This window comes from Rana temporaria, chromosome 9 (assembly GCF_905171775.1).
Source record: "Rana temporaria chromosome 9, aRanTem1.1, whole genome shotgun sequence".
NCBI classification, from domain to species: domain Eukaryota; kingdom Metazoa; phylum Chordata; class Amphibia; order Anura; family Ranidae; genus Rana; species Rana temporaria.
The window spans coordinates 83016493-83031855 of record NC_053497.1 but is presented as its reverse complement, the minus strand read 5'-3'; the positions used below and the strand labels follow the sequence as shown (position 1 = coordinate 83031855).

The following is a 15363-nucleotide window of genomic DNA, read 5'->3' as shown; positions in this document are numbered from 1 at the left end:
TTTGTGAAAAAATTCACTTTCCTGGCATGTTAGTGTCTCAAGAAATGACATAGGCCATCAGTTATTCAGGTGTGATCAATTTTCAGAGATTGGCACCATAGCTTGTGGACTAAATTTCACAAAGACCAAATAATATACACACCGATTTCGATTATTTTTATCAAAGATATGTAGCAATATAAATTTTGGCAAAAATTTATAAAGAAAAATTTACTAATTTGCTAAATTTTAAACAGAGTATTAATACAGAGTATTTTTTGATTTATAGCACAAAAAAAAATAAAAAACCCAACGGTTATTTTTAAATATGTCTGCAAGGAAGGGGGTTTAGGTGCCCAGCGGTTAAACATGAAACACATACGTTACATTTTCAATTATTTCAGATTCCTCATAGGTCACCGATACTGAAAATTTTACTAGAAAGAGGGAGAAAGCCTCAGAAAATACCATAAAGGGTTACAATTACACTATCCTCTCTATGTATTAATGTAATGTGCCCGGTGTCTATGTCCTACAAAAAAAAATGCTGCAATATACCCGTTTGAGTGCTGATCGGCAGTCATATGTTCCACCATCTCTCTCCTCTATCGGCTTGACAGCTGCAGTGGGCAGGACCGAGGATCTCCTGCTGATATCAGCCAGAAGGGGAGGAGGAGAGAGGCGCCCCCACCCACTTCAGCTGCCACGTAAGAGGAAAGACAGTAGATCACTTGACTGCCGATCAGCTCTTTGAAACAGGAATATAGCAGCATTATTTTTATAAGTCATAGACACAGGGCACATAACAGGAACACAAAATTATGTCATCATAATTTGAGCAGCACGGCACGGAGCTGAGGCAGGGAGGAGCAGAGCATAGAGGAGGACAGAGCAGCACTGCCAATGATAGAGGCACGTAAACTGACCATGGTGTCAGGACTCAGCAGCTATGATACACCATGGTCAGTTTACATTGGGGGGGGGGGGGTATAGCCAGGTATTACAGTTGATAGAGGGGTCCAAATGACACAGCACAAGCACTGTGCTGAATAACATGCTTTAAGGGAACAGGATTTTTATTTTTTGGGGGGTTAACAAACACTTTAATGCACCAACCTTATATTATTATTACACTCATCACCAAAAGAAAACAAAAAAAAAAAACACACACACACACAAACTTGAATAATGACATAGGGATCACCATTCAGCCTTTATATTTTAAAGCTTTATTAGAATTATTTAAAACAAGATTTAACAAGCAGTGAACTAAAGCAATTGATTTAAAAAAAAAAAAAAAACAGAAGTAGCACCAAGCAGATGGCTGGTGAAATCTAATAAGTTGCTGTACTGCCTTAGGGCCAGCCAAACAAAATTCTTGCTATGCCCTATGGGCTGAATGAGAAAAATCGATCGATTCTCCCCATCCATACTCAACAGCGTGACTGGGGGAATCTCCCATTCCAGCTATTGTATTCTGACAGCCATAGCACCTGCAGCTGTCAGAATGCCTAGACAGTGACTACAGCCACTGCTTGGCCCGCATGGGCTCTTTTGATTTGCAAATCAATTTTTTTAGGCAGTGTTGACAAGGCCATAGGCTCCCATTTGGGCCGATTTAGCAGGAACCGATTCAGAATTCAAGTCATGTATGACCAGTTTTACTAAAATGAGCCCGATGTATGCTTTAAATAAAAAGATCTGAAGAAGTGTCATTTTATAGAACTGGCCAACATCACATTTCAGGAAAACAATTCAACAAAGTTTACAGCAAAGTTAAAACAGATTTGAGCAATGAGTCCCCAAATAAATAAAGCCACATGTGGTAGATATACAAACTAAACACATATTACTGTGAGTAAAAGCAAAACTATGACATATTGGGATACTGGACTGAAGTACCACAGGGCAGCTAACAGTACCCCACATCTGTCCTTTACCCACCATTCTTAATATTGTTACCTAGAAATAGATTTCTTTCAAGCATGGCTTAAACATATATTGAAACATTGACAAATACAGGGTATATGAAATGCTAAATTCATCATTTTCTACAATACACACAGAGATCATACAGATAAGTACTGGAAGCCGTTATCAATCAACTGCAACAAAAAGGGGTTTTCATCTTTAGACAAAACTTGGTCCATCCTCTAAAAATTGAAGAATACATTGGAAGGCTGGTCAAAGAATTGGTAAAAGCAGAAATCCTCATAATGTTTCACCACTGAAAGACAATCACACATTTCACCATACACATAGAGTGAAAGGCAAAAATGTGTATATTCATTAAAGTGGTTGTAAAGACCAGGGATCTTTTACCTTAGTGAATTCCCTGTATGCTGGGGGGGGGGGGGGGCATTAGTGCAGCTCTGGAGCAAGTTTTCACAGGTGGGCCACTTAAGAAGTGGCCATCTATGGGGACCCACCATGAAGAGAAGCAGAGAGTGCCAGCGGGGGACCCAAGAAGAGGGGCAAAACAGTGCAAATAAAAGACATCACAAAGCTGTAGAAAAAAAAATCAAATCTTCAATTTTAAATTGGGAATATACAATTTGCTGTAGTTTAAACACATATAAAAAAAAGAAAAGAAAAAAGAAATTAAATGCAACATGTACATCTAAATAAATAGGTTTCAAAGAAAATCACTGTTTTTGCCATTCTTTTCAATGTAATGTTCAAGCCTTTGCAAGTCCATTTAAAATTTCCATGTGATATACTTTGCTTCTCAGTACATCCAAAGTCCATTTACTGAGCTATACCAGCAGTGCTTAGTCTTGCTTTCCTTCACGCCACTGTGGTTTGGAGCCTTCATTCCATGCCACATATACAAATAAGGCCAAAATTGCGTGCACAGCTATGACAGCCACTATTGCAGCATAGAAATAGCTGTCCCTGTTAGACATACCATATGCACCTATAAAACAAAAGTAGGAAAATATACATTAGCACATATAATTACGTTTGCATTTGGTTGCAATTATACAAATTCATCCTCCCCCTAATAGCCAAGACTTGGTACATGCGAAAATTATATATAGAGTGATTGCCATTTTTGGCAACTTGCATTTTCCTAATTAAGTAAGCCATGAAAACTCTGGCGTTTCTCTCATAACAGGTTTAAAATCCACTTTCAGGAGTAAAAAATAAATAAAATCCACCCTTGCAATGAGATCCCCAGAAGTTATCAATGCACGTGTAACATGATCTATGTATTTATCAGATTGGAATCATTTCCTAAACTGATCATCTGCTCATCGTGATCTGTTCATAGGGCTGGCCATACACTGTACGAATTGGCTCAGTGGGTGACTCTTGGCTACCTCCTGTCTGACATGCCTCAAGTGAAAAATACTGTTGGCTGACCAGCAGCTGCATCTAATCGGATGCAGCCGCTGTCTGGGTAGACGCAGTGGGAGATTTGTCCATTCGCACCGATTAAAAAGAAGATCCAATAGTGTATAGACAGGCTTTACTTTTACAGTGTGCTTTTTCAACTCTTTGATAGGAAGAAAAGTCCACTAAAGCCTCCTAAAAAATAGAAATGATAAGCCAGTGGATTAGTTTCCATAATGGCCAAAAAAGCTATTTAATTGGTGCATACAGTACAGAAACTGTTACTTGTGTCTTAGATCTTTGTCAGTTAAGGACAAGGCCTTTAACCACCTCAATACCAGGCACCCCCTTCCTGCCCAAGCCAGCTTTCAGCGCTGTCACAATTTGAATGACAATTGCGCGGTCATGCTACACTTTACCCAAATGAATTTATTGGTGGTATTTGATCACCTCTGCGTTTTTCCCCCCCCCCCCGCTATAAAACAAAAGGAGCGACAATTTAAAAAACATTTTTTTGCTATAATAAAATATCCCCCCAAAATTTGATATATATATATTTCCTCAGTTTTGGCCGATACGTATTCTTCTACATATTTTTGGTTAAAAAAAATTAAAAAAAAATCGCAATAAGTGTATATTGATTGGTTTGCGCAAAAGTTAGAGCAGCTACAAAATAGGGGATAGATTTATAGCATTTTTATTTATTTTTTACTAGTAACGGCAGCGATCAGTGATTTTTATCGCGACTGTGATATTGCAGCGGACACACCGGACACTTTTGACACCATTTTGGGACCATTCACATTTATACAGCGAACAGTGCTATAAATATGCACCGATTACTGTGTAAATGTGACTGGCAGGGAAGGGGTTAACACTAGGGGAGGATCAAGGGGTTAAATGTGTACCCTAGTGAGTGATTCTAACTGTAGGGGGCGGGGACTGACTGGGGGAGGTGACCGATCTGTGTCCCTATGTACAAGGGACACAGCATCGGTCTTTTCTCCCTGACAGGACATGGATTTCTGTGTTTACACACAGAGATCCACGGTCCTGCTCAGTTACTGGGCAATCGCGGGTGTACGGCGGCATCGGGTTCCCAGTAACGTGGCGGAAGCGCGCGCCCCCTAGTGGCTCTGCAAGACGAGCACGTCATATGACGTCCTCTCAAAACAACAGAGCTATCGTGCCGCCGTCAACTGTTCCTTGTTGTTTTCACTTTAAGAGGATCTTTAAAAACGCATAGAAAACATACTGCCATCATTGCGCAATATTCTTGTGATTTTATTCAAAAACAGTCTTTAAAAGTTATTGCACTGACATGGTATAGTGCCTAAAGTTTGTTTTTGAACAAAAGCACAAGAATATAGGGCAATGATGGCCGTATGTTTATGAGTTTTTAAAGATCCTCTTAAAGTGAAAACAACAAGGTGCAATTATTGATTGATCGGTTGGGAAATCCCAGGCAGATTATAGTACACTCTGATGAGAAGCAGCTGATCCAGGCTCATATAAAAGGTGTCAGTCTGGAAGGTGGCGGTGTACCTCGAATTGGTTGAAGTTACGGTTCGAATTCCAAAAGAATTTTCTTTCGAAAATCGTATCAAAGAATTTTCGTACGAATTTTGCACCGTTAGTGGGCTGCAGCAACAGCCGATTTTCGTGCGGCAAACAAATTTGAGAAATCCGACATGTTGGAAATTTTTGGAAAAACAAACAATTTTCTGATCAATGATGGGAGAATCGTGCGAGAAATGTAATAGAAACAAAATGCGCATGTGCAAGAAAAGAATATTCCCGGAGAGAAACGAATATTCCCGGCAACATGAAGGTTTGGTCGGCTAAATTTCGAAAATCAATCATCGGATCACAAAAAAAAAATGAACTTTCCGATTTTGAAAAGAAAATTTGTTTAAACTTCGACCGTGTATGGCCTGCTTTACACACAGTGTCGCAATTAGCCCAGGAGGACTTTTGACCTCTTATTTGTGGCTAAAGCACTGGGATTTTTCTTCTTTTTTTCCTTTGTTATTCATACATGTTTTTTTGGGACTTTTTTTGTATTTACAGCTTCCATGGTTTAAACTACAAATTTTTTATAATTATTGATTTTTCACTGTCACGGAATATATACCTATAGTGTTGTTTAGTATAGCGTTGGTGCAGTTCATCCACAAAAAACACCACAAGGCCTAGCCAGTCTCCAGTCAATTGTATAGAAAATGTATGGAGGGAGCTGAAACTTTGAGCTGCCAAGCGACAGCCAAGAAATCTTAAAAGGGGTTGTAAAGGTTTGTTTTTTATTTTCTAAATAGGTTTGCATTGTTGGTTCACTTTTCACCTTCGATTTCCCTTCTAAATGTTATTTTTTTCCCCCCTTTCCTCCAGTAAGCTGTTCTGGCTGACTAACCCTCAGCCAGAACGGCTCGGATGATGGGGGCAAGCTTACTGAGGAGGGACAGGAAGTGAGAAATTCAGACAAAAAAAAAACATTTAGAAGGGAAATGGAAGGAAAAGGTAAGTGAACCAACAATGCACTAGCTTTAAAGGAACCTATTTAGAAAATAAAAAAACGAACCAAAAAAAAAAAAAAAAAAAAGCAGGAGGAGATCAAATACCACTAAAAGACAGCTCTAATTGTAAAAAAAAAAAAAAAAAAAAAAAAGAAGGATTATATACATTTTTTTGGGGCACAGCATTACATGAATGCACAATTGTCAATTAAAGTAATGCAGTGCCATATCGCAAAAAATGGTCTGGTCATGGGTGGGGTGTATCAATCTTCCAGAGGTCAAGTGGTTAATGTGTATTGAAAATAAATGCAGTAAATACTACAATTCTTTAAAGTGTAAAATGCATATAATTGTAATAGTTTTCTGTCATTTGTGGCAATCTATATTTCTTAATAAGTTATGATACATGTAGAAAAGAAGTTCCACTAAAGACAAACAAAAAAGGGTCAAGGGGAACCACAGCTTCTCTGTAAAGTTACAGATGTAGGATGATAGCACCAATCAGCAAACTAAAGTTAAATAATATTACAGTGACCAACAAATCTTTGAATTGAAAGAATATCCTGAGGGGATCTGACAAACTGCTTGTAACGAACATACCGACCTTCAAATACATAAACCTTGGAGGAGAAGTAAAGACCAATCGGAAGCATGATCATTAAGATGGTAAAAAAGAGTAATGTCTTCAAGGTAGAAAGTAAGGAGCCGTCATTCCTGCGAAGGAAAGGACAAGCAGGATTAAATGCCATTATTTCATTGCAAGTAACAAGTTATTTGGTAAGGTGATGCGCTGCACTACAAAGGTTTGAATAAAGTACTGAGATAGCAAGGTAGCTAGCATTTTTAGAAGGAGATGTGTGTGTGTGTGTGTGTGTGTATGTATGTAATATATATATATATATATATATATATATATATATATATATATATAAATAATTACACACACACACACACACACGTAGATACAGATTTCCTTTTAAGCCAGAGTTTCGGTCCTATTCATGAGAAGGAGCAAGCAAATTGCCTGGACAATAGTATATTTCAATGTTTCCATGAGAATGTGGGAAATCACAAACCAGCTCATACAAAACACACACTGGTTTCTACAAGATTCTCCAAGCAGGCTGTTTACACCACAATATTATGAAGAGGAGCTTTATCGATGTGTGTTGTATAAACATAACACCACTGGTGACGTTAAGTGGATGCTGCTTTTGCGATTTCCAGAGACTCCATATCAGTGTGAACTAAGATATATATGGATTTATTGTACAAAAGCATCTACAAAGGCCCCTTATGAGTGAAGACAACAATGCTGCCTTATAGAGAGGCGATTAATAACTGAAGCTACAAACCTGTGTCCACACTTGCTAATGGGACCGCTAGCGATGACATGTGGGAGACCCAGCAGGGGTTCCTGATGGTTAGGGTCCATGGATGATCATTCGCAGGTAATCGTTCCAGGAGGGATAACATGCAAGCAGCCACAATTAGATGCAGGAGATTTCAGCCCCCCATTTTGTTTGATGAAACTGCCGGCTACAGCTAATCATAGGGAATCCTGCTGGGTCTCCTGCATGTAATCACTGGAGTCTCCATTTGCAATTGTGAATGGGGCCCTATAATGTTTTGGATACGTTTTCTAAACAAGAGTTAAAAGCTGTCAAGATTTTCCTGCTGTCTGCGTTTCCACTAGGGAGATTCATTCTCTCTAATTGTATTTCTCCAAGTAACCATTATAATAAATTCATCACTGGAACAGGAGAACTTTCGATGGGAACAATTGTTCTGGTGACAAGTTTCTAAAGCGGACCTTAGAAGGAACTGCTTGAATTGTGACCATATCCAGACACTGTAGTATGGGTATGCAGACAGCAATGACTGCAGCAAATACTGAATACAATATCTGGCAGTAGAGACTCCTCCATCCAAGCAGTTTGTTGTGAAGAGGGGATATGATTGATACTCCTCTCTTTCAGTCTGTGGCTGGCTTATGGGAAGATTTCCCTCATTTGGAGACATCCCTTATTTTTTGTTGTGTTTCCAGAGAGGAAATAAAGAAAAACTCCCCAATGTGCAGAAAAAAATAAAAAAATGTAAATGATACTAAAGTCTTTTTTTTTTTTTTTTGGTTAAAAATAACAAACATGTTATACTTACATGCTCTGTGTTGTGGTTTTGCACAGAGCATCCCCGATCCTCCTTTTCTTGGGTCCCTCTTCAGCAATAATGGCCTCTCCCTCCTGTTGAGTGCCCCCACAGCAAGCAGCTTGCTATAGGGGCACCGAGTCGAGCCGCAGCTCTGTGTTAATTTACCCACTCTCCTCTTTGGCTCACTGATTGACCGCAGCGGGAACCAATGGCGCTTTGCTGCTGTCTCAGCCAATGAGGAGGGAGAGCCCTGCATAGCCATGTTTCTCGTGCAACATCGCTGGCCGGGGGGCTGCTGCACACAGAAGGCTTTTTTTATCTTAATACCTCCCGCCTTTAGAACCTCTTTGGTTTTATATACAGTATGGAATAATTGAAACCTAATGTTTTACCCTTATATACGCACTTCATTAAAACCAACCCTATGCAGAAACAAAGATAAAGGCTGCCATTAAGAACTTGGCTTAGAAAGATGAAGGCTCTGGGAGGGATTTCCCATTATTCCTTTCAGCCATGAACCATTCTGCAGCCAGGGAAGTCTGGAAGACTGAACTCCCATTCTACATGCATATTCATTGGCAGTGAATCATGATGTAGTGAATCCAAGACAACAGTCCAGAGCTTCAGAGACAAACAACGGCAGCCTCAGCAATTGTCTCAGCAAAGGTTACCTTTATGTTTCCCCCAGAAGGGCAATTGCTGGAGAGAATTTGCTGAGAAATTATTCCCATGCATGTGTTGGGTACGTATTTGCAACCGATGCCACTGCTGTTCATATGTAAATGTTCATACCAGCAGTTACATGCGTTTAGGTCTGCACCCAAGGCTGGCACTTCTGGACACAGCAAATTGTCCACTTGTATGCAGCCATCTCACAGGGTGCTGCTGTGATCCATGTGTGGAATTTAGCCACATCTGAACACAACAGACTAACCATATAGATGAGTCCTTAAAGAGACCCTGTCACCAATTACAGGTCAAAGCACAAAATTATAATTTTTTTATATGTTTTCTTTTCTGCATTTTACATTTGTAATGCGACTTTGAACATTTCAATATTTCAGCAAGAATCAACTCCCTAGCACAGCGCCCTCCCTCTGCGCATGTCACTGATTGCCCTTTGCGCGTCTGAAAGTGTCCAATTACATTCTGTGCTGGCCCAGCTCCATGCCCCCTACACAACCTTTTATGTAGCAGCCAATGGGAGAAGAGGAATACTCTAGATTACAGGTGTCAAACTGTTTGCCCTCCAGCTGTCGTGAAACAACAAGTGCCATGAGGCATTGCAAGGCTGACAGATACACGCATGACATGTCAGGCAGAGGCATGATGGGACTTGTACTTCTGCAACAGCTGGAGGGCCGCCAGTTTGACACCCCTACTCTAGATAGAACATGGGTTGGGTGACAGCTCTTAGTCTGATGGGGTCAGACTTTTAGTCTAATGTACAGAATACATTAAATCCAAATATAATCCTTCAAGATGATTGCTGCTGAAATTGATGGTCTGGTGACCACTGGCCGCACACGGCCAGATCTATGTGCCTAGAAATAGGGATCACCACTTTCTAGAGTCATTGTCAGCCCAGATTTAGGGCCAGCTCACACTGGAACACGATGCAGGAACAAACATGCTGCTCTTGTAAGACACATGCAGGTCACATTAAAATGGAACTTCACCCAAAAGGGTGTTTGCATCCCCACCACATTTGGCCCTTTTTTGGTGGGTGGGGGTAGCAGGTATCCGCTTCCACTTCTGGTCAGATCTCTGCAGCAATCTGTGCAGAAGTTCGGCCCCCTCCCTGCAGCCTTCTGGGACACATCACAGGTCCCAGAGGACCGCAGGACCATTCACAAAGCGCAGTGCAGTAGGAAACCAGTTGTAATTCGGAAGGTTTCATTGCTGGTTTCCCTTAACTTAGATGCCAACGCTTGCACCAAAAGCCAATTGAGCCCCTGTGTACATTGTAGTGATTTGTCATGCGATTTGACAGGTCACATCACATGACAAGTCCCAGCCTATTGCCAGCAACGGCACCGTTCCAATCAGTGCAAAGATTTTCAAAAGCAGCTCCTGCACTACTTTTACAGATTTTGGGTGCGACTTCAACAGACATCTGTGCATGAAGCCACACAGATGACTTTCAAGTAGCACCTGACCTGCTACTTTCAAAATGCGCTACTTCAAGCAAAGCGATTTCAAAGCAGCAGCAATGCGACCCAGGGCTGAAGAACTGTCCTGGGTGAGGACATCGCTGGATCCCTGGACAGGACTTGTATTAAAAATGTCAGCAGCTACATTTGTGGGGGGGGCTGGAGCGCCTCTTTAATAGTTAATGGCTACATAAAACACATCACGTTTGTGGCCATCAAACCGCATGGTAATGTGGCAACGTGCAGTTTGGTGCGTAGAATGATTTGGAAAAGAGGAGCATGCACTATTTTTTGTATGTTTTTGTGCGTTTTGGCAGGCCATTGAAATGAATGGGCTGTCATAACTAGAAAGACCTCCATGCTGCTGTCAGACCTGCTGGAAGCTGCTACACTGCATAGGAATACAGCACAGAGGTGATGGGATCAGCCTGCATGCTGTGCTCCCACTTTGACCTCCATTCCTCCCTCAGCACCAATGACACCCAATAAAGAGGAAGGTGAAGCATGCTCTAACATAGAACACCCATTCCCTATACACAACCCCCACACCTTCCTCTATGCTACGGTATTGCGGCTCCACTTACTGCCTGAAGTCCGGCGGAGGGAAGCTGGCGGCATTCAAAGCGGTTTTGTCTAATCTCTCCATACTGCCCGGGCCTACTGACAGCTTCACTTCCTGATTGCACGGCGTCATGTGATCCCTGTCATGTGACTTCCAATGTGAGCGAAGGGTGCGGCGCTGGGGATGGGCGGGGTTTGTGCGGAGCGCGGGCATTGGCTGATTGTACGAGTGAGATGTAGTATACACAAGCTGTGTGTTTGGTGGGGTGCGGCTTGTGTGGTGTTCACAATTACCTGCCGGTTGTGTGCAGCGGTCACTGTACAAGTTTTACAGTGGACATTCCATGCCAAGCACATGTTACACATGGTTGCCAGCCTCCCTTCCTGTTCAAACACAATGGCCTTAAAGAGGAAGTAAACCCTCGGTAATATATATATTTTTTACAAATACACCTGCAAGAGAAAGGCATAATGAGCCAGTGTGCACAGCATATTAGCTCATTATGTGTCACTTACCTGAGAACGAAGCCCCCGAAGTCCGCCTGGGCCCCGGCCTTTGGCCAATTATGGCTCTCTTTGCTGATGGCGCTGGGATTGGCCAAAGCATGAGGGTCATAGTGCATGCTTTGGCCAATCATCATCCAGCAATGCACTGCGATCTCGCAGTGGAATATGGGGCGTTCCGCGCCGCTCGGACTTACTGTATTCCTGGCTGACAGGTCTAGGGTCACCACCTTTTCTTCAAGTCAAACCTGAACACTTCAGCGTCACACAGCAATTATTTTTCATAGTATGCATAGATGTTGCTATTAAATAACATTTATAATCATATGAAGTTAATCACAAGAGTCCCCCTTTAGATCAGAGTCCACAGAGTTCCCCCTTTAGATCAGAGTCCACAGAGTTTCCCCTTTAGATCAGAGTCCACAGAGTTTCCCCTTTAGATCAGAGTCCACAGAGTTCCCCCTTTAGATCAGAGTCCACAGAGTTCCCCCTTTAGATCAGAGTCCACAGAGTTCCCCCTTTAGATCATAGTCCACAGAGTTCCCCTTTAGATCATAGTCCACATATTTCCCCGTTTAGATCAGAGTTCCCCCTTTAGATCAGAGTCCACAGAGTCCCCCCTTTACATCAGAGTCCACAGAGTTCCCCCTTTAGATCAGAGTCCCCCCTTTAGATCAGAGTCCACAGAGCCCCCCCTTTAGATCAGAGTCCACAGAGTTCCCCCTTTAGATCAGAGTCCACAGAGTCCCCCCTTTAGATCAGAGTCCACAGAGTTCCCCCTTTAGATCAGAGTCCACAGAGTCACCCCTTTAGATCAGAGTCCATAGAATTCCCCCTTTAGATCAGAGTCCACAGAGTCCCCCCTTTAGATCATAGTCCACAGAGTCCCCCCTTTAGATCAGAGTCCACAGAGTTCCCCCTTAGATCATAGTCCACAAATTTCCCCCTTTAGATCAGAGTCCACATAGTTCCCCCTTTAGACCAGAGTCCACAGAGTCCCCCCTTTACATCAGAGTCCACAGAGTTCCCCCTTTACATCAGAGTCCACAGAGTCCCCCCTTTAGATCAGAGTCCACAGAGTCCCCCCTTTAGATCAGAGTCCACAGAGTTTCCCCTTTAGATCAGAGTCCACAGAGTCCCCCCTTTAGATCAGAGTCCACAGAGTTCCTCCTTTAGATCAGAGTCCACAGAGTTCCCCTTTTAGATCAGAGTCACAGGGTTCCCCCTTTACATCAGAGTCCACAGGGTTGCCATTTTACTTCTGAATCCGCAGAGTTCCCTTTTACTGTAAGGAGAGACTTTGCAGACTCTGATGTAAGGGAGAACTCTGGGGACTCTAACATAAGGGATGTTCTGGTGTACGGCGAGGACTCTGATGTAAGGGGGAGTACTGTGGCCTTTGGTGTAAAGGGGAGCTTTGATGTAATGAGTGCTCTGAGAACCTTGATTTACCTTAGCAAACTCAGGAGAGAGAAGGTGGAAGACTTAGGCTGCATTCACACCTTTGCGTAGGCGATTTGCAGAGTTTTGTACCAAGATTTGCCGCGACAAATTGCGGCGTTTTGTACCAAGATTTGCCGCGACAAAAGGCGTCGTTTTTAACCGCGGTTTTGTATAGGTCATTGGCTATGGCTATGGAAAACGCAGAAGCCGCCCGATACGTGCGACAAAAAAGGGTCCGGGACTTGTTTCAGCTTCAGGCATTCGGCGTTTCAGCATTCGGCGTGGAGATGTGAACCATCTCCATAGACAATAATGTTATTTTTCCCCTCCAGCGTATTGTAGCGTCGCGCTTCAGGCGACAAAACGCCTAGGTGTGAATGCAGCCTTAGTCTGGTCTGAATAATGTGTCTCAGACAGTCTGAAACCCGGACGCATGATTCCAAACCCGAACTGTCCGGGTGAATCCCAAACAGGTGACAACCCTAGACAGGTCTTGCATACGATCAGGACTTGTGAATAAAGAGACCCCACTGCTTCTGCCCATCACCTTCACCAATCATCAGGAACTGTTGTGCCTAGACGCAATTTCTTCACCATTATTTCCAGTCATCTTGGGCCTACCCTTGTTACAGGCTCATAATCCACAAATTTACTGGAGCTCTGGAAGTATTACGTTCCTGTCGCTATACTGTCAGAAACATTGCATGGCAGTGTCCCCTTCACCAAACAACTACTCTGTTTTATACGGACTCACACAGAGAACTATGCCAAACAGTTATAGAAACCCTACCATGAGTACCTGGATGATTTCAGTAAACGGGAGGCGGATATTTTTCCCCCCACACAGACCTTACGATTGCCCCATTAAACTTTTGCCTGGAGCTCAGATTCCCTTTGGGCGTACCTTCACCTTGTGTGAACGGGAACTCAGGGCCTTAAAAGACTATACCGATGAGAACTTACAGAGGGCAATGAGTAGAAAATAGTGGCCCGTAGACATGTGCATTCGTTTTCGTCCGAATGCATTTTCGTCCGAATTTCAGGTATTTTCACTATCGTTTTAACAAACGATAACCAAAGCACAGATAACGAAAACCGAAAGATCCGACATAAACAAATGCTTTATTTTCGTTTTCGTTACAGTCAAATGTGCCTAACCTTAACTATATTAGTCCAATATTATTCTACATAAAGAGAAAAGATTCAACATTGAGAGAAAAGATTCGACATTATAGAGACATAAAGAAGATTCGACATAGAGAGAAAAGATTCGACATAGAGAGAAAAGATTCGACATAGAGAGACATGAAGATTCGACATTATAGAGACATGAAGAAGAGTCGACATAGAGAGAAAAGATACGACATAGAGAGACATGAAGATTCGACGAAGTAGCTAAAAACATACGATCGCAGCAAGCGGACATTTATGGTGAAATGCTCTGCCCATAGGTTATAGAAGAATTCTAATGTTGGTTGACTAGTAATAATAATAATTAATAAATATAATTATTATTAGTCATACAACATTAGAATTCTTCTATAGCTTGTAGGTGGAATCATACAGTTTCGTTGCTCCGTCGAATCTTTTTTTTTTTTTAAAGATTCTGTCGACTCTTCTTTTTTTTTTTTTTAAGATTCCGTCAAATCTTCTTAGAACATTCGACAGACACCATAAGCCTTCAATGACATATTCGACCTTAATAAATTTGGATTTTCGGACGAATGCATTTTTTTTAACGAAAAACAAAGTAAATAAAAACGAATTTCGGGAGTAACTAAATAAATTTATTTTTTGGACGAAAATGAAATTCCTAGAGGTACACTCATCAGAAAGCACAGTTGGAGCAGTTCTATCACGGCATCAAGGCCTTAAGGATCATCCAATTGCATTATTTTCAAGAAAACTCACTTCCGCAGAAAGGAATTATGAGGTAGGGGATCGGGAGCTTTTGGAAATCAAGTCGGCCCTAGAAGAATGTAGGTATTTACTGGAAGGTGCAGCCCCCCCCCCCCCCCCGATGCTAATTTAAACGGATCATAAAAATCTTGAGTACCTGCATGCAATCTGCAAAACACCTCAGGTCACACCAGGCTTGATGGGCTCTCTTCTCCTCAAGATTTGCCTTTCACATCACCTACAGACCAGGATCCAAGAATACCAACGCTGATGCTTTATCTCGCATGTTTGAAGATCCAAAAGACGCATCAGTACCAGTACTGTCTTTCAGCTAGGAGTTTTCTTCTACTCCAGTCCAATCTTCTGTCTCAGCTACAGCAATCTTCTGCCAGAACACCCAGTCCTCCAGGGGTCACACTATAGGGAAATCACGGATTACTTTGGAGAGGTGAGCAAATATTTGTGCCAACTGATGTTTGGGCAATTGTTCAGGGATACTGTCATGATTACCCTCTAGCAGGCCATTCGTAAGACTGTAGAATTGGTACAGCCTGAATTCTGGTGGCCTGAATTGGAGAAAGACTGCAGAGCCTACGAAAATGCTTGTATCACTTGTACCTGAAGCAAAAATACCCGTAATAGAGCCTAGGGGTTGCTCAGATCTTTGCCAGTATCTGACAGCCCTTGGGAGAAGATTTCTATGGACTTTATAGTGGAACTGCCGCCATCTGAAGGATGTACCGCTATCTTTATGGTAGTGGATTGGCTATCAAAGATGGCTCATTTTGTACCCCTGAGAGGCACCCCGTCTGCTGTTAAAACTG

The 15363-nt window shown here is 42.2% G+C and overlaps 1 protein-coding gene across 1 annotated transcript; it reads right to left on the bottom strand.

Annotated features, from left to right (window-relative positions):
• Nucleotides 1-1184: 1184 nt before the first annotated feature.
• On the bottom strand, nt 1185-10850 carry VMA21 (vacuolar ATPase assembly factor VMA21). Its single transcript, XM_040323813.1, has 3 exons — nt 10717-10850; nt 6433-6542; nt 1185-2896 (listed from the first exon to the last, which is right to left on the bottom strand). Exons 1-3 carry the CDS (start codon nt 10824-10826, stop codon nt 2751-2753), a joined length of 366 nt encoding a protein of 121 aa, XP_040179747.1. The 5' UTR covers nt 10827-10850; the 3' UTR covers nt 1185-2750.
• Nucleotides 10851-15363: the final 4513 nt, after the last annotated feature.

Excerpts from the sequence above, each read along its gene's own strand:
- VMA21 (XM_040323813.1), bottom strand. The coding sequence starts at position 10,826 with ATGACGCCGTGCAATCAGGAAGTGAAGCTGTCAGTAGGCCCGGGCAGT. Across the intron at positions 6,543-10,716 it reads CCTCCGCCGGACTTCAGGCA|GAATGACGGCTCCTTACTTT; the intron begins GTAAGTGGAGCC and ends TTTCCTTCGCAG. Across the intron at positions 2,897-6,432 it reads CAAGGTTTATGTATTTGAAG|GTGCATATGGTATGTCTAAC; the intron begins GTCGGTATGTTC and ends TTTGTTTTATAG.